Source organism: Leopardus geoffroyi, chromosome A1, assembly GCF_018350155.1.
Source record: "Leopardus geoffroyi isolate Oge1 chromosome A1, O.geoffroyi_Oge1_pat1.0, whole genome shotgun sequence".
NCBI classification, from domain to species: Eukaryota; Metazoa; Chordata; class Mammalia; order Carnivora; family Felidae; genus Leopardus; species Leopardus geoffroyi.
The window spans coordinates 50,189,771-50,215,087 of NC_059326.1; the positions used below are offsets into that span (position 1 = coordinate 50,189,771).

The following is a 25,317-nucleotide window of genomic DNA, read 5'->3' on the forward strand; positions in this document are numbered from 1 at the left end:
ATACAAACAAGTAATGACTGATTACATTTTTGGAAGTTTATGCTGACTCACTCTTCTTTAAAAACTTTTCCTTTAGGCTCTTGAAGACTCCAGGTGCCTGAAAAGGAGTGGCAGGGACAGTGGTTACGGTGATATCTGGTGTGCTGAACGTGGAGAATTTCCTACTCCTCCAGGCAACCATAAGAGAGAAGATTCGTTTGAAAGCTTGGACTCTTTGGGGTCTAGGTCATTCACAAGCTGCTCCTCTGATATCACGCTGAGAGGGGGACGTGAGGGTGAGTTGCATCTTTGACTGTCAGTGTATTTTGTGCTTGTTTGCATTATTAAGAGAAAATTGGAAATAGGAGAGAGTAGGAAAATGGAGCAAAAACAATTGGGGCAAAAATTTTACAAAGATGTGGATTTCCATAGAGACTAAAATATTGGGGGTTTCTTTCTCGTTTTTCACTTCTTTTTTTTCTTTCTTTTCCTTTCTCATTGCTTCCTCACTGTATTACCACTAGAGTGATCATTGTTTCATTGTTTTTCATTCCATGGTTAGAAGAGAGTGGGGAGGAGACCATTAACTGTGACCTGTTCTATCAATGATGATCTATCCTGATTCTCTCCTGTTCAGATGCAGGTTTGATAATCTGTGCTATGAGGCCTATTTACCAATGTACCTAAACATAAAAAAGAAAGCTTCTATAAAATTCTGCTCTAGTTTCTGAATACTTTTCTCTCCAAAAGATAAAAAAATTCTCTTAAGGAAAAGGAGGAAACATATCCCTGTAATTCTGTCCAAAAAAAATGATTGATATCTACCAGGATATATTATTATGCTAAACTTTGATAAATTAAGTAGCCATACTAGCATGGTGTTAGGAAACCTCTTTTGTTTTTATTAGGGTCAAAGCGAATTCAGGACAGAGTGAGAAAAGAACATAAAATGAAAGTTACTTTGTTACAAGTTTCAAAATCCTAATATTATGGCCACATCAGTTACTTAAATGCATGTCTTCTAACAATGGCTATTGGATGGGGTCAGAAATTCCCGACTGTGTACCTTTAACAATCCAAATTCGGATGGATCAAAAACCACAAGTAAAGTTTCTGTGCTTCTAGCATTGACATGAAAAAATGGAGAGTTCTGGTTGTGAGTTGGTGCTAAATTGTTAGGGATTTTACTTTGCTAGTTATTTTTGATAATTACTTTTATATTTTTACTTGTTTTTCCTAATGTTCTTATCAAAAAGCATTTAAAACCTCAACAAAGTTGAAAGAATTTTACAGTGAATACTCATGTTCCAAGCCCTAGTTCTTACCATAACATTTTACTGGGACTGCTTTACCACGTATCTTCCCCTCCCTCTATATACATTAATTACCCATCTTGGTGTTTGAGTACATTAGACTTTGCCTAAATACTTTAGCACTCAGTGCTCAACTACAATTCAATCTTTGTTGTTGTTGTTCTGATGTAAATTTACAAAAAAGCAATGTATGTACAATGGATTTGGTTTTGAAAAATAATCAACAAATTAAGTGAAACACAACCCCATCTCTTTAGGTTTTAGAGTAGTAGTGGCATTTGAAATTTTAAAAAAAATGAGTAGCTATCAAAAAGTTACCCTTTATGATTATTGTTGCATGTGTTGGTGACTGCTATCCAGGTGTGACATTTTCATGGCCCAGATGACTAGTACAGGGTTAAGGAAATGAATCTGAGTTTATAGTTCATCTGAGTGATTAAAACTGTAAAAGCAAAGGCTGACGTTCTTAGTGAGCTATATTCCTTTGTCCTGACTGGATAACCTAAAACATTCAGTGTTTAAATTTATATCTGGCCAACAAAGAATAACAGGGGCAAAGACTGAAGGCATGTGGGAATATACAGACGTCTGTTGGTTCAGTATAGTCGTTCCGAGTGTGGAATTAAAGTCCTCTCCTCAGATACTTGGTGGACTGGATGCCTGGTATGTGTGACAGAAAGCAGATGGCCACTGTCACACTGCTTCCTGATCTTGGGAAAGGGGTTGCAGAGCTTGTGTGAAGAGTGCGGAAGGGAAGATGTGGTACTTACAACTGAGGAAGAAGAGAAAAGCCTGAGGGCCACCCGGATGATCAAACTTTTCTGCAATCAGCATGTTGAAATTCTGCTGCCTGCCTGGTTGAGGTCCCAAACTGATCCCCACCCTCCCGCCCCTTAGGATAATATTTTTAAGTTAACAAACTGAAAATTCAAATTCCTTAGTTTTATACGAACTCCCTTTCCATATCAAGAAAGAATATTTGCTTACTCTGCGGGAACTTCACTGCACTCAAAAATAAAAAGATTTTAGCTTTAAAACTTCCAAAGTAGAAAATCTCCCTGTGTGTTTAAAATTCCACATGTACACATTCGGGCAAGAACCTCTAAGACCTTTCTTATTTGCAACAAAATGGGATATTCAGGAGGTGGTAAAAATGGAAGCACCTGATGATTGACCATTAACCCTCCCGGTCGTAGCTACTCATTCTTCCTCCCTTTTTGCCTTTTCTCCTTTACCCTGTTCCAGCCTCACGGTCTCCCAGGGTGTGTGAAACCACTTCCTGTAGGCCATTCTCATTGTTATTTACTGTAGATTTCTGCCAGGCAGGAGGGAGGAGACCAGATAGCCTTGAGCACAGGTTGACCTGCCCTGAGTTCGCTGTGCCCAGAGGCTGCAGCTGTCAGGTACCGTGCACAGCTATCCTCTGAAGCAACCCTGGCGGGAAGGGGGCAACCTCTACAAACTTTCTTTGCAAACACATGGAGGCAGAAAGAACAAAAGGGCAGAAAAGGGAGACAACTCAGCGTGGATCTGTAGTAGTATTTTGTAGTCTCTTTTCTTCCTGTGTCTTTACAAGAGTAGACTTATTTATTTAAGAGAACAGATCAGCATTTGTGTCCATCTGACCTTGAGGTGTATCACAGTGTATTCTTTTGAATTTGTGTTTAAACGATTTGATTTGATTTTGGAATCAAAATACAAGGTTCCCAGTATTTTCGTGGCCACCCTGAGAAAAATCCTTGAGTTGTGTGTGTTCATTTAGACATGAGGCTTGATATTCCTTTGGACCAAATGATTACTGAAGTTCCAACCTCCTGGTTAATGTATGACCCTTGCCTATAGGGATCTCACAACGATGTAGCCAACCCCTTCCTGATACTATGCTTTCTACTGCTTTTTCCATGTCCTCCCTTACCTCTCTTGCCCTCACAGAAATTTGAGACAATGGTATGCTTTATTTTAAATTACAGACTTTTCCTTGAATGACTCTTTGATCTAGTTTTCGGTGTCTTTGACTCAATTGCTATATTTTACTCATATGTATTCCATCAATAAATTTTATGTACAGTCACAGGGTCGAGGAGGATTGGGAAGAAAAGAAGTTCAGTGGTTAATGGGGACATTTTCTGTTTAGAATGTTCAACAGTAAAAGAATGTAGCGCATGTGCCTCCAGTATGCAAAGCAAGTTCCTCCTAATGGATCTTATCACAACTTCATGACAAATTTCTAAAAATATTCCCCAGAGTTAGCAGAAGAGCCCTGGGTTTCCAAGGGAAAGACAAAGCAGGCAAGCTGTGTGGGTTCAGTTAGACAAATGATCTGGAGAGTAAAGCAAATTCTCGTGCTTTTTTTATAGGTTGCGAAAGCGACACAGATTCTGAATTTCCATCCAAGATGCAGGATTATAATAAAGACGATATGTCCTATCGAAGGATTTCAGCTATTGAACCAAAATCTGCTTTACCATTCAATCGTTTTTTACCCAACAAAAGTAGACAGCCATCCTATGTGCCAGCGCCGTTGAGGAAGAAAAAGCCGGACAAATACGAGGATAACAGAAGAAGTTGGGCAAGCCCGGTCTATACAGAAGCGGATGGAACATTTCCAAGGTACTGGGATGCGAGCTGATGATGGAGTTTTAAAATTCAGTGCACTTTGTGAATTTGCAGGGGTATTTAAATGTGGGAAAAGGAATAGTTCTTAAAATATATTTCATAGCCCAAAAATTTCACTAATGAAAATGCATTTTTTTTCTTACTATTATCTTTAGTCATGCATATCCTGAAGGTGTTTCTTCCCTTTTAGGATGTCAGCCTATGGTGTGTTGGTTCTTTTTTTAGATACATGCCTTTAGCTTATTGACATCTTTCAGCATATTGGATGACTTCTGCTTTTCACTGTGAGCTGTTGTTTTCTTCCATTTTTTCCCTGTTTGATTGATCTCAGTGGACACACAGAGAATCCTTTAATTTCCCATCAAATTAGCAAAGCAGAGTGGGATTTTTCCAATGCAGCTTCCTGTCAGAAGGAGGTATACGGTTCTGAAAGTGGTTCGGACTCCGAGGATGAACGAAGGTTGCCTGATGTAGTTTTGGATGACTTAGCCAACCGTAGATTCCAAGTGAAAAAGAGGCCTGAGTGTTTCATCTCGAAAACCACCTCTCCTAGCTCTTATTCGCAAAGGTTTTCTCCTGCTGACCCATTAGCCACTGGGCTGTACGAGTTGACGAGGTCAGAAAAATTCTCCTAGATCAGAATGTCTGTTATGTTGATTTTAATATATAACACCCCAGATTGTTTGCAATTTTATCTCTTTTTAACACATCTTATAATTATCTTTGGCCCTTGCATATCATGCTATCCTCTGATTAAAATGAGATGCTGTTATCATGCCTTAACTTTGTTCTAGGAGCTGTCATGATAGAGTGGCAACTAATTTGTCTCATTCAGTGATATAAACTTTGTGAGCCAGAAAGCATGCCTTTTGTGTTCTGTGTCACAAACTGCTCATTCAGTATCTTAACTGGTTGGATGTTTTGAACAGTAATGAGAGGAGAACTTGGGGTACCAATGTGGAGAATTGGCCAACAGTACAAGAAACTTCAAACTCCTCTTGTTACTTGGAAGAGAAAGAAGCAAAGACAAGTACACCCAACACCGTAAAGGATGATCTTTATGTGCGAAAGCTAAGTCCAATCATGCCAAACCCAGGGCATGCTTTTGATCAGTTTCTTCCCAAATGTTGGATCCCAGAAGATGTGAACTGGAAAAGAATAAAAAGAGAAACTTACAAACCATGGTATAAAGAATTTCAGGGATTCAGGTTTGTCTCTGTGCATGTTTCTGTTGTTCTAATGTTCATTCGGCACCCTGGCTGGGTGTGTTCCGTGTGTGCTTTTTACGAGAGGGAAAGAGAAAGGTTCCTTTTCCCTTTAATACCCATAGACCCTCTATCACTGAAAAAAAAAATGCTGTTTAAGTTTAAACCTTAGGATCTGGATCTTAAAAAGCCTTCTGCACGGCAGTATTTTCAGTAGTTCTAGTTTTCTCCAACTCTTTCTCCTTTCCTCCCTCCTTTCTCTGTATCACTCTACAGTAGGAGGAATTCAGATTCTGAGGATGAGGATTCAGGCTCTCACAGAAGCTCCTCCATTTTTAGTAGAATCCAAAAAGCAAAGCGTAGGCTAGACAGCAACTGCCAAAGACGTTCACTCTTGCTGGAACTGGCTACCAGAGGGGCCAAGAACTCCTGGGACACCCATGCAGCCAGGAGAGCCAGTGGTGCCGCGGACGAGCCCAGGTGTACCTGTGTGCATGAGTCTGCCTGCTTTGAGTCTGGCCTGGGACATCTGTGCCAGCTTCTGCTGCTACTTTAATCTCTGACCATGATGCGCTGGGTCATGAAACCTTATAACATTTAGCATAAAAGCATAATGTATAACGTATTGCTTTCTGTGGGAACATATGAGCTTGGAAGTCTATGGAATTAAATATTCTTCACAGTAATGTACAAGATAGTACATGTGGCATAGCCTGTTCTTTTGGAAAGTTATTTCTAAAAAGCTTTCGTGTGGGGCGCCTGGGTGGCGCAGTCGGTTAAGCGTCCGACTTCAGCCAGGTCACGATCTCGCGGTCCATGAGTTCGAGCCCCGCGTCGGGCTCTGGGCTGATGGCTCAGAGCCTGGAGCCTGTTTCCGCTTCTGTGTCTCCCTCTCTCTCTGCCCCTCCCCTGTTCATGCTCTGTCTCTCTCTGTCCCAAAAATAAATAAACGTTGAAAAAAAAAAAATTTTTAAAAAATAAAAAAAAAATAAAAAAAAAAAATAAAAAGCTTTCGTGAAAGTTGACCTAATTCTGTGGTTTTGTTATGTACGGAGATGTGGAGAAAGGAAATAACTTTTTTTAAAAAGTTTTTATTTAAAAATTTTCTTTGAATGTTTATTTTTGAGAGACAGAGAGAGACAGAGCACAAACAGGGGAGGGGCAAAAAGAGAGAGGGAGAAACAGAATCTGAAACAGGCTCCAGGCTCTGAGCTGTCAGCACAGATCCTGACGCAGGGCTCAAACTCAGACCGTGAGATCATGACCTGAGCCAAAGTCAGACGCTTAACCGACTGAGCCACCCAGGCGCTCCAGAAAATAACTTTTAGATAGACACCAGGGCACACAAGTCTAGTGGGAAAATGCAGAGAAAAGATTTTTTTTTAAAGTTTATTTATTTATTTTGAGAAAGAGAGGGAGCTCTGCATGCACGAGCAGGGGAGAGTCAGAAAGAGAGGGAAAGAGAGAGAGAATCCCAAGCAGGGTCCACGCTATCAGTGTGCAGCCCGACTCTGGGCTCGACCGCACGAACCATGAGACCATGACCTGAGCCAAAATCTATAGTCAGACACCTAACCGACTGAGCCACCGAGGTGCCCCCATTGGGGTCTTTTTGAATGCTTCACAGCATTTTATTTTTTTAATTGTGCTGACTACCTGTGCCTATTGCATAAAGTGCTTAATGACCGACTCTTCAAAATCTGCAAGATCGCTGCTTCGCTGGGATGGGGGCTATATCACTGTGGGTGACAGGATACGGGCGGGGTAAAAGCAAATACGTATTCATCAGGGAGGTGTGTGCTGTCTACGTTTTAGCCCCATCAGTTGGCCTGGACAGCACCCACCTTTCTTGAGAAGCACACGCTGCATTTGCTTATTTAAATGGTATCCAAGAAAGTCACGGGTGATGGCATTAAAGGCTAGTCTTTCTCCCAAGCAAGAATCCCTCCTGTGACTCCATGACATAATTCACCCGTGGTAACTGACTAGTTGGTCTGCTGCCTAATTACCTGTTCTACCTGAGCTTAATAAGATTCTCCCTTCCTTTTTCTTTTCTGTGCTTCAGTCAGTTTTTATTACTTCAGGCCCTCCAAACATATTCTGATGACATCTTGTCTTCTGAAACAAATACCAAAATTGATCCCACTGCCGGCCCCAGGCTCATAACACGCAGAAAGAATCTCTTTTCTGCACCAGGGTATAAAAGAGATGACCTCGAGATGTCAACCCTAGACCCTGATTTAGAGAATGATGATTTCTTTGTCAGAAAGACTGGCGCTTTCCATGCAAATCCGTATGTTCTCCGGGCTTTCGAAGATCTTAGAAGGTTTTCTGAGCAAGATGATCCTGTCGAGCGAGATATAATTCTGCAGTATAGAGAAGGTGAACTTGTACTTCCGGATCTAGAAAAAGATGATATGGTTGTTCGCCGACTTCCAGCACAGAAAAAAGAGGTGCCTCTGTCAGGGGCCCCAGACAGATACCAGCCAGTTCCTTTCCCTGAACCCTGGACTCTTCCTCCAGAAATTCAAGCCAAGTTTCTGTGTGTACTTGAAAGAACACGCCCATCCAAAGAGAAAAGAAAGAGCTGTAGAGTGTTAGTGCCTTCCTACCGGCAGAAGAAAGATGACCTGTTGACTCGCAAGATCCAGTCCTGGCAGCTGGGGACGACCGTGCCTCCCGTCAGCTTCATCCCTGGCCCCTGCAGTGAGGCAGACCTGCAGAGGTGGGAAGCCATCCGGGAGGCCAGCAGACTTAGGCACAAGAAACGGCTCATGGTCGAGAGGTCAGAGTGTGTTTCTGCAAGGATGTGGCTTGTAATGGATGGTCTTGTATAACTTTTCTGTGTGAGAAAATGGCATTGTGTTGCCCAACTCTGCATGTCACAAGCCATTTTGAAGCATCCTGCAAAAAGTTGTGTTGTTTTGAGGAACCTGTAGTGATTTCATGAAAAAAGTGCAATTCCATATTTGCACATCTCTAAATCAGCTAGCTGAGGCCTGTTTAAAAAAGATGTGTACAAAAAGCCTTGCCTTTGGCCTTAAGGAAGACTATGGTACTATTTGCAACATGATGTTTCATGAAAATGTTACATTTACAGACTTTATAGTCTCATGTCCAGGCACTTCTGAAACAGTCTGGTTGTAGTTTAGTTTTCTGTGTTTCTCATAATTTGGAATGTATGATTTCTGTGTAACCATGTCCCTTGAAATATGGCATTGCAAATTTCATTTAACTTGATTATAATTTTTGTTTTTGACCTAGGTTCCTTGGATTGTCAATATGTGACTTTTTAAATTTCTAGTTTAAAATTGAGTGCAGACTTTATTAAATGCATGAATGTTATTTGCTGTCTGCTAAATTTTACATGTATGTAATTATGGCCATAATGTGTCTGCATTTATGTGTTATGCAACTTGCCATTTTGATGTTCAACTTGTTCAACTTTGGGATGGACAAATGTAAGGCTGATTAAAATCACGAGATCCAAATGCAACATTTTATTCTTGACAACAGGAAGTTTTCTGTTATGGATTTGTTGGTTCAAGGTAAATTAGGAGACTGTTTATCTTGCTTAATTTGATTCCCTGAGATATGAGATCAATTAGAATTTGAGACATTAAAATGTGATAAAACTTTTTGAGTTTTGTCCATCTCAGGTTAGAATCTTAAAGTTATTGAACATTTAGAAACTAACATAACCGAAAAATGACTTTTAATTTTTGGTTTTCTGATTTCTTAGACTCTTTCAAAAGATTTATGGTGAGAATGGGTAAGTTTTTTAGTTTACCGTAAAAGAAAAAATCTTTGCATATTGTTTGTCCTTTGTATAACATGTCGTCGCACTTCTGTCCTGGCATGTCACTAAAGGCGGATGCTGTGTGCTGTGCATGTAACTTTTTAAAATGGGGAATTTTTTTCTTAATTTTACAGCTTAATGATGATAATTCTGTATCCAAGTGTGCAGTGCATGAAGTGCTATATGACTGCAGTAGGTTTTGTGTTTATTAGAAGTTTAAAATCCAAGTTTGTTTTTTTTTTTTTTAAATTTAAGGAGTCGATTAAAGGTAACACAATTACTTGCCTAAGATTAGATATATTTGGTTTGGTATTTGATTGCCATATAGACCAAAATTCTCACTGCTGGATGTTGAAGCCCTAATAAAGGTATTTTAGAAAAGTCTATGATGGAAAGGAATATTAGCATTTACCTTGAAGTTGGAATTCATACAGGTGGTATTATCTATACACTCCTAGCTTATGGAGAGGTTCATTAGTTAGGGTGGTGAATGACATTAATGTTCCCTTAGTAGAATTTGGAAGTATTTTCATGATTCCTGATTAGGGTAAAAAGTTATAATATGGCTATGTTACAGTGCCAAATCAGCTTTCCAAATCTGCAAAAATTAAAATCTTTTAAACTTTTCTGGAAATGTTTTCCTTTTCTAGAGTAAGGGAGAGTTAAGAGCAAATGCTGCCATACTTTTACTGCACACTGGAGAATCATTCGTGCTCAGGGCAGGATTACCAGGTGGCTGCATCTCAGTATTTTCCATCAGACTTTCAGTAATTTTGTGAATCTAACTGCTAATAGTTTTTTCCAACAAGAAGAAAATTTAAGTATGTCAAATATTTTAATCTGCCTAAGTCTTAGTAACTAAGTATATTCCCCTACTGGGATTTATGTCATCTTTAAAAATCTCCAGTTTTGATAGCATTGGATAATTTTTTAGAGTGTAGGAATTTTGGAACTTACTAAAATTACTATTTAAAGCAATATAACCATTCTAGGTGTCAAAAGTGTAATTGAGCCCCCGGCAACTAATTGCAAGTATTTCTCAGCCACTGATTTTAAAAATCAGGCTCCCAGCATGCTTTCAATGGGCCATGCAAAGGCACATTATTCCCTATACAGCTCCTCAAGTGCTTAAAGATTTCTCACTGGTGAGGGTGAACAAGGCAATTGTCAGCATGAAGCTTAAGCATCTGCTAATCTCAATTCACCATGGGAAAGCTGTTTTAACTGATAAAAAATCTCTGCAGCCTCAAGCGTTTTGAATGAAAACTTTCAGAATTTTCATTGCTAATAAGGCTTTATAATCTAAACAGTTTGTTTTTCTGAGTAGGAGAACTTGATACGAATATAAACATGTGCAGCCATTTCAATGACTGTACATGTTCCTCCTTAGGGATACCCTGTATGACTGGGTTAAGAAAAGAGAAATGAAACCCAAATACCAAGTTTAGAAAGCTAAGGATTTTTCTGGTCTAAAGCTAGCTAGCAGCAGCAAATACTTTCTGTAGACTATTTCAAGATTGTTGCTTGTGTGGTACAGTATTTGTTTTAAAAGCCTGTTCTTCTTACAGTTTAGCGCCAAGGTTAACACAAATAAAGCAAGATTGTCTGTAAATTGAGATTGATGAAAGTAATGTGAATATGTCTTCAGAAAACTAGAGTGTGCTTTATGCCACTTGTAATCAAAATCTTTTATGGGATTTTTTTCCCCCATGTTCTATCGGTTACCAATAATTTCCTTAAACTGATTTGCTGCGATGAAAAGAAAAAATTGGATTGAGTATAGGCATTTAACCTAGAACTTGTTTCCTGTGGATAAACATGTTTGTAAATGTTTATCCACAGGAAACTAGGGATATTTCTTCATGATACTTCTTGGACGACATGTATGTGGTTGGACTTAGAATACTTACCTGGAAAATCATTATTGCTCACCATCCTGTGATTGAAAAATGCCTGCCTGTAGCATGAATGCTTTCCTTTTGGTAAGGACCAGGTGAAAGAGAAATGTACATTCCCTTTTGAAGTCTTAGAGTGTTCACTTTTGGCTTGCTTTTATTTGGCGCTTAACATCTATCACTTTATTTTTACTCTGATGCTTTATATGTGGCTGTCATTTCCTCACGTGTGCTTTTGTGTCGCATGGATTTGTCTGTATGGTTCCATGACATTTGAAAACATGGTTATGATGCCTCTTGGTCAAAGCTGTTAATGACAAAGTTATTGTAAGGGTATATAGCTATAATTTGTGATATGACTGAGCCATTAAATCTTCTGCCAGGATCAACAGGAAATGAAAACTGATTCAAGGTGAAGTTGTAATCAAAGGCAACTAAGAGATATATATTTCACCTATGGGTTTTGGCCAAAAGATTCTATAGAACTGTAAGGACACCTAAGACAACAAAAAGGAAAGGACAGTAAAGTTGATGCAAGTTTCTGGGGATTTTGTCCCTAGGGGACGTTCAGCAGTGTCTGCAGACATTTCTGATGAGTTACATCGGATGGGTTGGGGATGGAGGTTTGCCACCAGCACCTAGTGCTTTTATATCCTGGGATCCTGCTACATTGTCCTGCCAGATGCAGGACAGCCTCTTACAGTAAATAATTTTCTAGCCCAAAATACCAATAGTGCTGCTATAGGGAAACCCTGATTTAGACTATCAACCTAAAAATGAAAAGTTTCTTATGTTATCATTCTAGTTTGTGGCCGTTCTAAAGCCTATTATCCAGGTTGTAGTACTGATTATGCTTCAGAGAATTCCTACAGCACCTAATGGGAATATATTTAAAAGTGCATAAGTAAGTGTATTCCTCTCTTTCCTTGAAAGTTCAGAACTCCGGGGACCCCAAACTTAGTATCGTGGAATTTCTACTTGTTATTTAAGGCAATCAGTGATTTTATATTTAGTAAATTTGCTACATGTTAGTCCTTTTTGATCCCTTGCTTCTTAGATATTACTTCTTTGACTATCTCTGGTCCTTAATCTCAATTCTATGAGGTAAAGAGGTTGGTATTGGATGCATTATAGAGACATGAAGAGACACAGCTATTGCAGCTTTCCTGAGGACATACATACAGCTAGTGAGTGGTAGAACCAGACTAGGACATCATTTAATAAGATAATCCATGCAGACCACTTGCCAGTGTTGCTGGCACATAGTAAGCCCTCTGAAGTTTAATGTTATGCTACTAACTCTGATAAGGAAGGAAAGAATTCTTCATGATCTGGCTGAAAGACTTCTGTACTCAAAAAGTTCTAGATTTTATCACTGTGGCCTGGGGTGACCTCTCTAGTCTGAAGCTGTTTGGGGAGTTAGTTTTCAAGAGATCCCATGCAGCCATGTTTGCCTTAATAAGGATCATGGTGTGTAGCACCTGATGGTTTTTAAAATACGATCGGTATAACCTTCCCCTTTTCTCATAATAATCCCATTCTGGCTTAAGTAATGAGGACCTGAGGCTCAGAGAAACTAAGTGAGGTTAGGGTGAAAATTAGTGCCACTTCCAGGCCTGGAACCCTCACTGCAGTCTCTGGTGCTTGGTTCAGCCTGCATGGAATGTGCTCAGGCTTTATTTAGGTAACTTGACATCCTAGGGAACAAAGGGAACTCCCATTTCTGCCTTACGGAGGGATTAGTCTCCTCTACTCTGTTTGGCTCACTTGGTTCGTACTGGGGGCCTCCTGGGTGCCAGGCTCTGTGCTCTTAGCTCCCAGGAGGACGATGTAGCATCTGCTCATGGTGAATGTGTTTTCTGAAAAGACACCTGTTAAGGTTTTATAGTGCAGGAGGATGAAAGCTCAAAGAACGTACATGGCCATTTCTGGGCCAGCTGAGACCATCCAGCCTTCCCTCCCACTGGAAGATTATTAAAGTATTAGCATATCCATGTTTCTTCTGGAACATACATAACCTTATGTGTTGGGTATCCAGATTCCTCTCATGCCTTGGTCCTGAAAATTTTTTTCTTGCCTCTTTTTAGTGAGTCTTTTAAAGTATTAGCACAAAAAGTCTTATTCTTTGCAGTTATAACTTAATTCATACTTTCAAATTCACATAAATCTGGTTTATATTTAGTCATACCTAGTTAGGTATATATTTTTAAAGATGCAATATATATAATTATATATGTATTCTATATGTAATTCCTTAATACTCTTTAGTAGATCCTACAATGTTTTCTTTATAAAACTTTGGGGAGGGATCTTAATTTGTTATACACATAAGAAACATTTCGAGGGTTTTTTTTGCTTGGTTAAATATGATAAAACTTTCCTCATTCTTGCCATCGATGTTAAATGTGTGTATCCTGTGTGCCTTGTTATACATCAATGTGTTTTTCTCCAAATAACATGTGGACTCATGAGGGAGTTAAGCTAAGCACACACACACACACACACACACACACACACACACACACCATACGCACTATAATGCCAAGTGTTAATGCCAGGAGGAAGGTATAGCTAAAGCACTAGAGGAGTAGAGAGAAGGGACAGGCCACTTTTAGCATGGAAGAGGTAGGAATCATTACCAAAGTGGTAGAATATTCTGTAGAATAACACATATATGAGCACCTACCATGGGCTGGGAACTCTGCTAGGTATAGGTGATATAGAAGCTGACAGACTAAATCCCTGCTTTATAATCTTACAGGATGAGGCAGGTGATTTGTAAATAAACTTTTCAAATGGCAGTAAATGCTATGCAGAGAAATACTATGAGGAGAAATGGTGAGGGATAAGGTGACCAAGGGAGAGGGGCATTTGCTCTTTTTTATAGGGTGGTTAGGGAGGGAAATGCTGAGGTAACATTCAAACATGACTGGAAGTGAGAGGTAAGCCATATGGTTGGTTGAAGAGCTTTCTGGGTGGGTTGAAGAGCAAGTAGAAAAGCAAGAGGTTGAGCAAGGAAACCAGTTGGCTGGAGCAAGGTGAAGGAAGGGGAACACGGTGGGAGATGAGCACAGAGAGGTGGGCAAAATCCAGGCAATGTCCTAGATCTTAGAACAATCTGCTTTTAACTCGTGTGAGGTGGAAAGAAACAGATGGGTGCAGTGTACATGGATGTCGTGATCTGAGTGTAATTTTGAGAACATCCCTCTGGCTGTGGTATTGAGCATGTGCTATTTGGGCAGGAAGGTGTAGAAACAGGAAGATTGATTATTGTAATAATCCAGGTGGGAGATATAATGGCTTGGATCAGGGTGGTAATGGCGGAGGTGGTGAGAAGTGGTTGTATCTCATTATATTTAGAAAGTAGACAGGATTTAATGATGGAATCAGTTATGATGTATTAGAGAAAGAGAGGAATCTGGGATGACTGAAAGAATTTTGGCCTAAAATCTGGAGGATGGAGTTGAATTTTACCGATGAGTAGATTGTGGGGTGAATAATCATGGTTTTGGTCTGTTACAAGTCAAGTTTGAGTTGTCTGTTAGACTTTCAAGTGGAGAATGAATAGGAAGTTGCTTACACCCATCCAAAATGGAGTGTATCAGGGATCTTGAGGAATGAGCGGCATTTAAAAAAGGCATATATACTGGTGAAGGGCTTTCATGTTGGAACAGTTAAAGAAAGACTCACTGGATCTGGAGGCTGGGTGATAATTTAAGCTACTTTAAAAGTCTAGCTAAGAGCTGGCTGTGTTCTGATCTAGGGTGTTGGCAATAGAAGTGGAAAGAAAAAGACACTGAATAAGAGGACTTGATAACTAATTGAAAGTAGGGAGAAGGGAGAGGCAAAGGTGAAAAATAGTTCTTAGGTTTCAAATGTGGATGATTGGAAGCAGGTTACACCATTAACAGCCACAAGCAGAAAAGCAGGTTTGGGGACAAGATTCAGTTTGGCTACACCAACAATAACCATGTGTTTAGTGAGTTATAGTTTACAAAATCCTTCCTGGATATTATTTCAATTGGTCCTTTTACAATTGAGGTGCCTAGGGGATATCCATGTAGGTAATTTATTCAACAAGTAATTGGAATTGAGTAAAGGGAGGATCTGGCCCTGGGCTGTGGATTGGGAGTCATTTGCATAGAAACTAGTTGAATTCCTGAGCTAACTAAGGGCAAGTATGTTATAAAAGAAATGTGGTGATAACAAAATCTTGGGGAAGGCAAAGTTTAAAGGCCCAAGAGGATGTGGAGTTACTTAAATAACTAAAAGTAGAGTCTGTTTTAATGAAATAAAATCCAAAGTGCATTATGAAAGATCTGTGGGAAAGCACATTTTGAATACCCCACCTTCAAAAGCTCTGTCTTCTGTGTTTGATTCCTCCAATATTCATACTGGACTCCTCTCACTACCCCACTTTCCAGTGTAATTTACCATCCATTCTGTGTGCGTGTAGACAGCACACATATATGCCTGTGTCTAACACCCCACTCTGTTCATTGTTTCCAATCTAGAGTGAACTGAGAGCTAATTCACAGTACATACCCATGGCAGGAATCCATATTGGGAGACCTGAAATCTGCCAAAATAAAACACAGGGCTATAGAAGTCATTCTATTATAATTGGCTGTTAGAAACTACCTGTTGTGCTTTGAGAACAAGTCCAGGGCAGTGGTAGGGTGGATCTTAGAGAATCCTTGAGAAGAAGCAACACATTTATTCAAGGTATTGAATTTGAGGAGAAAATATCAGGTAATCATTAAATTATTTAATAAGTGCCCAGAAAAGGCAGCCAAACCTTAAAAGATTATCTTTGGGGAAGATAGAAAATTACAGATGAGTGTAGTAAATATTTCTTTCTAAAGTAATCCCTTTATGCATGGGCAACTCCAAATATGAACATTGGATTATTTTTTAGATTCATGCAGGGTTCATTTAGCCATTTTGTAAAAGAATTCACACTTGAGTTGAGTGTTAGGCTCTTGTTTCTCGTTTTGGAAAAACACCCATTTATCTCTGTAGTGCTATTTCTGTGATATTATCAGTAAAACGTCTAGGTCGTACAGCAGAAATTTAGATGGAATTTCCAAATAAAAGCCCAACCTTCCAGTTTTAACCCTAATCCGGTCATGTGAACCTTGGTTACCATGGGTATTTTTGTCGTAGGAGCAAGTCCATGAGTGATGTCAGCGCAGACGATGTTCAGAACTTGCGTCAGCTGCGTTACGAGGAGATGCAGAAAATAAAATCACAATTAAAAGAACAAGATCAGAAATGGCAAGATGTGAGTACGTTTTATACTGGGAGATGGGAAGACTGGGAGAATGTATTTATTTGACTCTTCCTTGCTTCTCTTAAATGAAAATCAGTATACTTGAAATGATTTTCCTTGATAAGAATTCAGTTCTATAGAAAATGTGATCGACTTCCTGTAAAAGATTTTACCTTTTTGACCTATTACTGTCGCCTATTTTAAAGGTCACTGTGAAAAATACAATAGGAGGTTTATTTTCTCATATTCACTATGAGTTCTAAAAAATGTGAACCTGCTTCCTTACAGCATGGTTAACTTGTTAACTTGCTTTGGTTGGTTGAATTTGGAGTATGACTGTTATTGAAGCTTGTGAAGAGAAGAGACTTAGCTCAAAGTTTAGGGGTAGCAGAAGAGTAGGGGGTCCAGAACAGTCTTGGCATTAGCAGGGAGAGATGAAGGGGGCTCTGAGAGTTAATAGAGATTTGGGAGAAATAAGAAATGTAACTAGGAGTACTATTTGGGTTGGAAAAGTAAATGATATGAATCAAAATCAGATGTTTTCACAGAGCTGACCTATATCCAGATGTTTATATGGATATGGACGTAATATTTAGCTTTGTTCCTGCAGGAAAAAAGCTTGACCTTTTTTTTGAAAGAGGTAATTGTTACAAACCAAAGGAGTGTCTAGAAATACACAATAGATAATTTAAACAGAGCAAACTCAAGAGTTTGAGGGCAACTTTATGGGAAGGGCAGAGTGTTAAAATGAACAAGAGGGCCAGAGATAGTAAATCTTCATTTTCAGAGAGATTAGAGTCTATGAAATGAAGAAGAACCCTTTGCCTTGGCTGACACTAAATTCCAGTGTCTCTTTTAGTTGGGAACTCGATTCAATTATCAAGAAACAGTAATTCAATGTCACTTTGCCAAAATACATGGTGGTGGTTTGGGTATGAAAATAACTATTGAGGGGTTATCCATTAAGTCAAGTCAGATGAAAATTCATGCTGATTATCTTGTAGGACTAAATGTACACTGCTTTTGTTCTTTTTGGAAGTAGTTTGTATTGGCTTCAGGCTGTTTTTAAACAAGAGTGGCCCTGTCTACTCTTAAAGGTATAAAGCAAACTTAGTTTAGTCTGAGACCTGTGCTTCTGTTTGGACTGAAATGCCACTAGTAATTCTTAACATGGCATTTCTCTATTTTGGAGACATAGAAAAATGTCTCAAACTCCTGAGTGTGACAACCAGCTTAGGCTGCTAGGGCTAATTTAAAAGGAAAATTAAGTTGATTGTCCTGGGGTCAGCCAGCTAGGTTAGACTTCTATTCCTGGGAATATGGGAAACAGATACACTTGTTCCTGTGTGGTCTTCCTTATTGCCCTGTCAGTAGGGGGAGTTTACTGGCTTTGAAATCGCGTACTCAAGCCTGGCCTCCCCAGGAAAGCCTTTCCAAACTCTGCCCTCCCTGCCTCAGGTACAATTGACCACTCCCTCTCCTTCAAACCCCCACCATCCTGTGCAATCCAATCATCACATTCACTGTTGAACTTTTATTGACAAGTCTCTTTCCCTTCAAGACCAAGAGTTCCTTGAGGGGACCCACATCTTCTGCGTCTGCATGTTTGTGGTCTTCTGGATTGAGCTGGGTGTACGTTAGATGAAAGAGCGTGCAGTCATGCTTAACCATTGCAATCCTAGCTCTGTCCCAGTTGTACTCGTGAAATCTGCCATTTTACATGACAGACAGATTATTGGAGTGACATGAGAATAAATTTGAAACAGTTCCTGATCTTTCTGACCTGGTACCCAATTACAAGCACTTAGCGTTCTTTGTGAAATGGTCAGGGAGGCAGGAGAAACAGTAATGGGGTCTATCTTACTAGGTCAGGTTTTTTAGACAGACACATGAGATAAAGGTTGGTACAGAAACGCCAGCTATAAAAAGCAAAATTAGGGCACCTTGGCATCAAGTTGGAGTGAATAGTTTCAGCGATGTAATGGGATACTCTGGCAGTCTCCCACTGCTAGAAAGGGTGTGTATGAATTCAGGTATGCCTGTGCTGATGTGATTTTCTTCTGTTAGGACCTTGCAAAATGGAAAGATCGTCGAAAAAGCTACACTTCAGATCTGCAGAAGAAAAAAGAAGAGAGGGAAGAAATTGAAAAGCAGGCACTTGAGAAGTCTGAGAGAAGCTCTAAGACATTTAAGGAAATGCTGCAGGACAGGTAAGAAAGCTGAGTGCATCTCATGGTTGCAGATACCAGTGTTAGAAATCCATATTTTATGTAAGTGTAGTGTGATGGAAGGTGTATGCCAATATTAAACCATAAACTGATAGACATTCAAGTCTCAGTATGTTGCTCTGTAAAGAAAAAGCAAAGTATTGCTGTAATAAATGGTGACTTGGATTAACAAAAGAAATGGGCGCTTAATATAGTGTGCTTTACTTCCTGATTTTTACATTGTATATTCACATGTGATATTGGATGGTGTTCGCTATAATTGGTGCCGAAAATAAACTACTTTTCCTCCTTTTAAAGTGAATTTAGGAATGGAGTGGCCAAATAAAACCAGGTCCCACTCTTCCAAATTGTGTAAAATATAAAGTTCCTTTTCACGTTTTAGTGGTGTGATTAAAATTATATTTTAAAAGAAGACAATATAAACGTAAATGGGAGGGAGTGTATTTTTGGCGTTGCAACGTGACAGGATAAAGGTCCAATTTAAACTTTCCTGTAGAGCAGTTGCTGTGAGAAACCTTGGAATATTTCTAGGTCATGGGGAAGGCAAATATGTTTTATGGATAATGTCAAAAAGGAAATGTGCTGTCAGGCGAAATTAAACAAAACTCCTTTGTGCCCTAGAAGCAAATGGTAAACACCGTTTCTTTCACTTAAAGGCAATGCAGTTTGAAAGGTATTCCCTACTAAACAGGAGTGACGAGGATGTTTCATGAAGTTCTCTATAAATATGAATGGTGTCTTTAATCTGTAACAATTGTCCATGTGAGTTCTCTCAAGCCGTGTGAAATCATATCCTAACTTGATCTTCCTGAAGTCTGAGTCCTTTGTGGAAATCTTTTATTTTCACTAAATTGTTTAAAATTGTGTACAGGGGGGAAAAAAAAGCTCATAATCTTGTAAAGGAAGCCACATTTTTGGAAGGTTCAGATTGTAAGTTATGTCTACAGTGTGCTAATTTGGGAAGATTTATGAACTTGTGGGTAAAGCTTTGTGAAGAATCTCCTATTAAATATCTTAATTTTCTTATTAACAACTCTTTACAATTAAAAAAAAAATCCCTCTCCAGTATTTGGAAGTATTTGAGAACCTGCTTAAAAAAAAAAGTCCAGTTCTTACAATTTTTAAGTGTGGCACTAAAAAAATCACGTGTATTTATTCTATTATCATTGTATTGGTTATTGTGTGCAGTCGGTAGCCTTTTTATTCTTTGTCTTATGTTCTTGCCAAAGTAACCCGTGTGTCTCTACCTCCTTGTGCTAAATGCATAACTTTATGGTTACGGTGTGCTTCTTTCTGCTAAGGGAATCCCGAAATCAAACATCTGCAGTTGTATCAAGAAGGAGGTTGCATTCTTCTGATGATATCTTGCATGAAGAAAAGCTTTCCCCTAGACTGACCACGTCAGAAGCAAGTTACCAGAGTGAAAGAGTAGAAGAGAAGGAAACAACGCATTCTGCAGAAGTTCCTAAGCAAGATTCTACAACTTTTGCAAAAAGAGAGGACGCTGCAGCAGCTGAAATTCAGCTTTCTTCTCAGAGCCCCATGGAAGAACAACACCCAGACGCTTTGTCTTCTCAGCATTCACCGAGTACACAAACCGAGTCGACTCGAATTTCAGCCTCTCTCCCCAGAAGTTACCAGAAAACTGATACAGCCAGGTTAACATCTGTGGTCACGCCTAGACCTTTTGGCTCTCAGGCAAGGGGAATCTCATCACTCCCGAGATCCTACACGGTAAAAAAAAAAAAAACAAAAAAAAAACGTGTTCCCAGTTCATTTAGTCTGTTCTCAGGAGCACAGTGCTGGTAAACTTATGCAGAAGTGTGAGCTCCATTTACTTGATGTATAAAATGTACATAACTTATGTATAAAGCAATTCCAGCCGGTTTAGATTCAAAAGACATTCAATGCTTAAAATATAACAACTCTGTGGAACTATTTTAAACTTTAAAGTCAATGAAAGTAAGGCTGATAACATTTTAAAGAATGAATAAGCTCTTTCTAAGGCACAGCATTTTTTTGGTGTTATGTTTTCTCAAATACAGCTTTTGTAAAGTATTAGGTTGAACTATGTGAAGATGCTAATAGTTCTTTTTGACCTACAAAACAGCAATTTCATATGGTTTAACCTGAATATTTTCAGGTGCCTTATGAACAGCTTTCTAGTTTCCTCTGAGTACCCACTTTATTAGAATTTACTATGCTTGAAAGTGGTTATTAAAATGTATTTCATGGTTCTATTTATATTGGGATTTTTAAGAATATAGAAAATGCAGTTGTTTGCCCTGAGAATGAAGCAGTAATGCATACCTGAAAGTGGATGTATTAATTTTAACTCTGTGTCTTAAGATCAGTGTTCAAATTCTTTCTACTTCTGTCAATATTGTATCCTAAAAGCTAAGAAAAAGCTTGAAAGAAATATTTAAGGTAAGGAAAACCTGCATAAACTAGCCAGGGAACTCCTAATCATTATATTAAGTAAAATAGAGATATATTTGGTAGCATAAAAATCAAATATATATGACTCATTACTAACATATCAAAAGACAATTTATAGAGTCAGAAAAATGTTAGATGAATTCTAGATGTAGGGTTAACATCAGTAAGATTTAACATGCTCCTACAAATGGGTAAGAAAAGATAAGCACTAGAAAAGCACTAGAAAAGCACAAAAAAGATAAGCACTCATGTGGAAATGAGTAGCCAGTTTAAGGAAGAAGGAATTCAGATGGCTGATGACATAAAACACATTGAAGCATGTTCAACTTCATTAGAGCAAGAATGAAATGTACAGCTTTCAGTCATCAGACCGACAAAGATTTAAAACATTGAAAACGTCTGGTGTTGGCAAGGGTGTAGAGACACAGCCATTCTTGTACATTACATTAGGAGTGCACTGCTATAATTTTTTGAGAAGATATATATATATATATATATATACACACACACACACACATATATACATATAATTTATATATTACATTAGGTTTTTTAATATTGCATTTATTATACATAAAATATCTTTTGGTCAACAAGTATACTTTTGGAAACCTATGAAAATAAATATTCCAATTGTAATAATATGTAGGTACTTGTTGCAATAATTTTGGAGGTTACAGAAAACTTGAAACGACATTAAATACATATCAAGTGACTAATTTGTAGATATCCCTACTATACAGCATTCAATAATTAAAAAGTCTAGTCTAGAGATCTATTAAACCCATCAGAATGATGTAAATGAGCAAAGAAAGTTTCAGAATGATGTAAATGAGCAAAGAAAGTTTCAGATGTCCGTTTTAATATCAACACTTTTGTAAAAACAAGTCATCCTCCCAAAACATCATGTGTCTATCCATTAGCATGAAAGAACGTGCTCCAAACTTTTAGCATTGGTTGCTGTGGGAGGTACGTTACTTTTATAGTTTTAAAGTATTTAGTGTATGTATTTTTTAAACAGAAATCTAACAAGGCCAAGCTTAATATGATGTTTTATTTTTAGATGGATGATGGCTGGAAGTATAACGGAGATGTCGAATATGTGAAGAGAACTCAGAGCAGTTTGGTCAGCACCTCTGTGCACAAACCTGACATGAGCCAGCTTGCTACCAGCAAGTCCAGTGAGAGAGAGGGAGTAGCGGTGGGAGAAGGTGTGATGCAGCTGCCCTCCCCTACCCCCTCCTTCTCATCGCTTTCCCAGGAAGAGGCTGCCACTTCTAAAGCCACACTGTCTTCACCATCTGGCCCTGACTTAATGTCTGAGCTTGGAGAAGGGGGAAGCTCACCACAGACAGAGGTCTCCAGATCCTCACAGGTGAATTTGGGGAGGTTCCTCATCACCCACTGCTCTGAAACATAAGTATTTCAATCTGCAAACCATGCTTCTGACCTCTAGGCATTATTATCTGGGCTGATAATGTGGAAAACAATATTGCATTTTATTTTTAGCACATCTTGGGAAGAAGGAGGCCTCTTCCACCTTTGAGTTTATGGATCCAGATTACCCTTATGATGTGTGTGAATCGAGGCTTGCTGGACGAGTCTCTTTAGGGTTTGGCTGGTTTTACTCTCTACTCCTCATTTCAGCAACTGCTGCCTTATACTTCTAGTACTCAGCAGTCCCTGGTTCAGCTCTGGGGGTCACTTGGAAGGTTATAGATTCAGGCCTAACAGGTAAGTGAGGAATAAAAGCCCTTTCTCAGGGAAATTAACTGACCACAAGGGGAAATTGGTACACATGCTACATGCTGGTCTCTAGGGGCTTGGCATTTCTTTCCTTGTATAAACCATCTAGTGACTTAATACTGATTTAGAAAGTCTACAATTTTGTCCCGTTTCTTGTATCTTAAAGGGAATATTGAGGCTTAGTTACAGTAGGACAGTTGTGTTCTGTAACATTTGGAGTCCAAACAAGATATGCCATCAGATGAAGAATGACTGGAGGCCATTTATAGTTTTTCCTAATTAATATCGCCAAGAGAATTACTAGGTAATGAATGCAGTATGTTTTACACGTAAGTTAAAAGTTGTTGGTTGTCCAGAGAACAGAAAGCTTTTCTTTAAAAAAAGAAAACAAAACAACACCTTTGTTAAACAGTTTGATAGCTGTATGAACCCCTTGGCATGGAGGAGCTTGTGTGATTCTTTGACTTGTCAGACGTTCTCTGGTGCTTTACCGGAATAGATGTGTTTTCCAAGGCACAGCATCAAGTATATAACTTGGCTTAAGTTATAGTAACGAAATAACTATGTGCAATAATTGGGTCTGGTATATTTACTACAGAAAAGCTTTACAAGTTTATGTCTTCTTTTGATTTTGGAGTCCTTTGTTCTTGAGAAAATTTGGGAATGCAGGAAAGTATACATGATGAAAGCCACTGGTTGTCCCATCATTTAGAGGTAGTTGTTGTTAACATTTAGGCATATGTCTTTGTTGTTCCCATGCATGTTTATAAACATAGATCTAAAAATATTTCTTCATCTTACTAAAATCATGAGTTGTAAATTTTTTGCTTCATTTTTAAAGAATGGGAAAGATATCATTAGCATCATAAGTTTGAGTGGATCAGAACAATCGCCTGTGGTATATACTCGGAGAACATAAGGTACTGGTGGGTGAATAATAAAAACAGAAACAAGGTGTCTTTTGTTTTACGGACTTGGGACTTGCGTGTTTGCCTTCACCTTTTCAAATAGCAAACCCAACAGAACAGCCTCATTAATGTATTGTGCATGAGGGGGTAGTCACTCCCTCGGGGTGGCAGCTGCCTAGCTACATGCAGGGATTAAGAACAAGAGGCTAAGTGTGGTGTGGGGGTGTGTTCCAGGTTATTGCAGTTCAGAGGAACCTGAATTAACATGGCATGGATCCAGGTTTCATCATTAATGGATTTATGCTCCTTTGTCTCCAAGCTTGAAATGGTATCCTACCAAGCAAAATTAGGCTTTCCCAAATAAAGCAGTTGGAATGCTTGAACACATGTATATGTCATACGGTGACTTACCTGCCTCTGAGTTGCTTGCACTATGAAGAAAGCATCTCGGGTACCGTCACCTGCTCTTGTCACTGAGAAGGAGCTTGCTTGCCTTGGGAATAGGACAGCCAATGACTAATAAGTCAGAGGTGTTTGCAGCACCCTTCCAAATGTTTGTCCAAACTCTGTAATTCTAGGTGTTCAGAGAATAGAAAAATCACAGATAATATGTGGGCGAACATCTAGATGTTCTGGTAGCTTTGTAAGTGTTCTTCAGGGCTTCTTTCTCCTTCTTACTCACGCTTTCACTAGTAATGTCCTTTCATTTCTTTGTTCCAGCATCTCCCATGATGTTCTTTTCTATCTTTGTTTCCAGTACCCTGATTCTCAGGCCCTTTCCCCAATCAGTGCAAATATTTTGTAAATAGTCACATGTATTTGTACATTCTACGCAAGCCTGATGTTAGATTGACTTGCAGGAGGCCAGGCTGCCCTTGGTAATTTCTCTGCTACAAAGCCTCCAGTGGCACTCTGTGGTCTGTTCGGTGAAGTTCAAAGCACTCAGGAGAGCGCTGTGGTCCCTCAACACTGGTCCCCAGCTCCCTTTATAGTGCTATAACAGCTGTTTATTGAGTGCTTACCATGTGCCAGACAGGCTTCTCAAGCTATTTCTTAGTCCTCAGTGATCCTTGTATCCCTGTTATGCTGTTGTGGAATTTGAGGTGTGGAGTGGTCATGTTCCTTGTCCAAAGCCATACAGGGTAGTGAGCTGTGGAGACAGGGTTTGAAACCAGGCAATCTGACTCAAGGTCACCTGCACCACACTATGTTGTGGAAAAAAGAATTGGGAATAGATGACCTGGCCATACCACACCACTTGCTTTTTCTTGAACACCTAGTATGCTTTCTTAAACACATCACAGATACTCGTTCTTCTTGTTCACACATTCTAAAATGCTCATTTTACCCATGTTTGTCTTGTGAAGTCCTCCTGTTCTTTCAAAGCCCAGGAGGGTCACTTCCTTTGTAAATCAGGACCTCTTCTTCACCGAGTTGGAATTGAACTTTTCACCTTTGAAAGTGTCATTTGCTGAATTCGTCCTTGTTCTAAGTGTTCACCGTTTCTCCTTCACTGGTATTCTTTGTACCCTCCACAGCCTTTACACATAGTTGGCATTTTTGTATTTACTGACTCGAATTGCAGTCAAGGCCTTGATCACCAAACCGAAGTATGAGCTTGGTCCAGCAAGTAATTTAGGTCCTTATAGGTTCTTTCCCATCTCCACTGCCAAGCAGGGATTTCATTCCTCTCCACTCCCTTTTCTCCTGTACTTCTCTTATGGTATTGTTTCTTTTCCTGCCTCTTTTTCTGATCCAGGCTTCCAGGGCAATCCTGAGGGTGACCCTGAGGCAAGGGGAGAGAGTGTGACTCCCAGATTCACTTTGATAACTTTCCCCTTGATTGGTCATCCATAGGGTTTTGTTTCCTGTTCTTTCTTGTCAGAGACCTCTTCTCCCAAACTCCACCCAGATCCA

General features: G+C 39.2%; 1 protein-coding gene across 35 annotated transcripts in view; it reads left to right on the forward strand.

Annotated features, from left to right (window-relative positions):
- LMO7 (LIM domain 7) overlaps positions 1-25,317 on the forward strand; it is a 196,359-nt gene that overhangs the window by 141,708 nt on the left and 29,334 nt on the right. For 14 of the 35 annotated variants that reach the window (XM_045478978.1, XM_045478971.1, XM_045479005.1 and 11 more), the window contains 11 exons: positions 77-275; positions 3,650-3,902; positions 4,240-4,524; positions 4,838-5,116; positions 5,390-5,593; positions 7,179-7,898; positions 8,856-8,885; positions 15,974-16,091; positions 18,147-18,289; positions 19,609-20,041; positions 21,810-22,121. In XM_045478978.1, coding sequence (XP_045334934.1) covers positions 77-275; positions 3,650-3,902; positions 4,240-4,524; positions 4,838-5,116; positions 5,390-5,593; positions 7,179-7,898; positions 8,856-8,885; positions 15,974-16,091; positions 18,147-18,289; positions 19,609-20,041; positions 21,810-22,121 — 2,976 coding nt within the window. The remainder of the gene's footprint in view (positions 1-76; positions 276-3,649; positions 3,903-4,239; positions 4,525-4,837; positions 5,117-5,389; positions 5,594-7,178; positions 7,899-8,855; positions 8,886-15,973; positions 16,092-18,146; positions 18,290-19,608; positions 20,042-21,809; positions 22,122-25,317) is intronic. The other 21 variants (XM_045479202.1, XM_045479252.1, XM_045479261.1 and 18 more) reach the window with 8 other exon arrangements.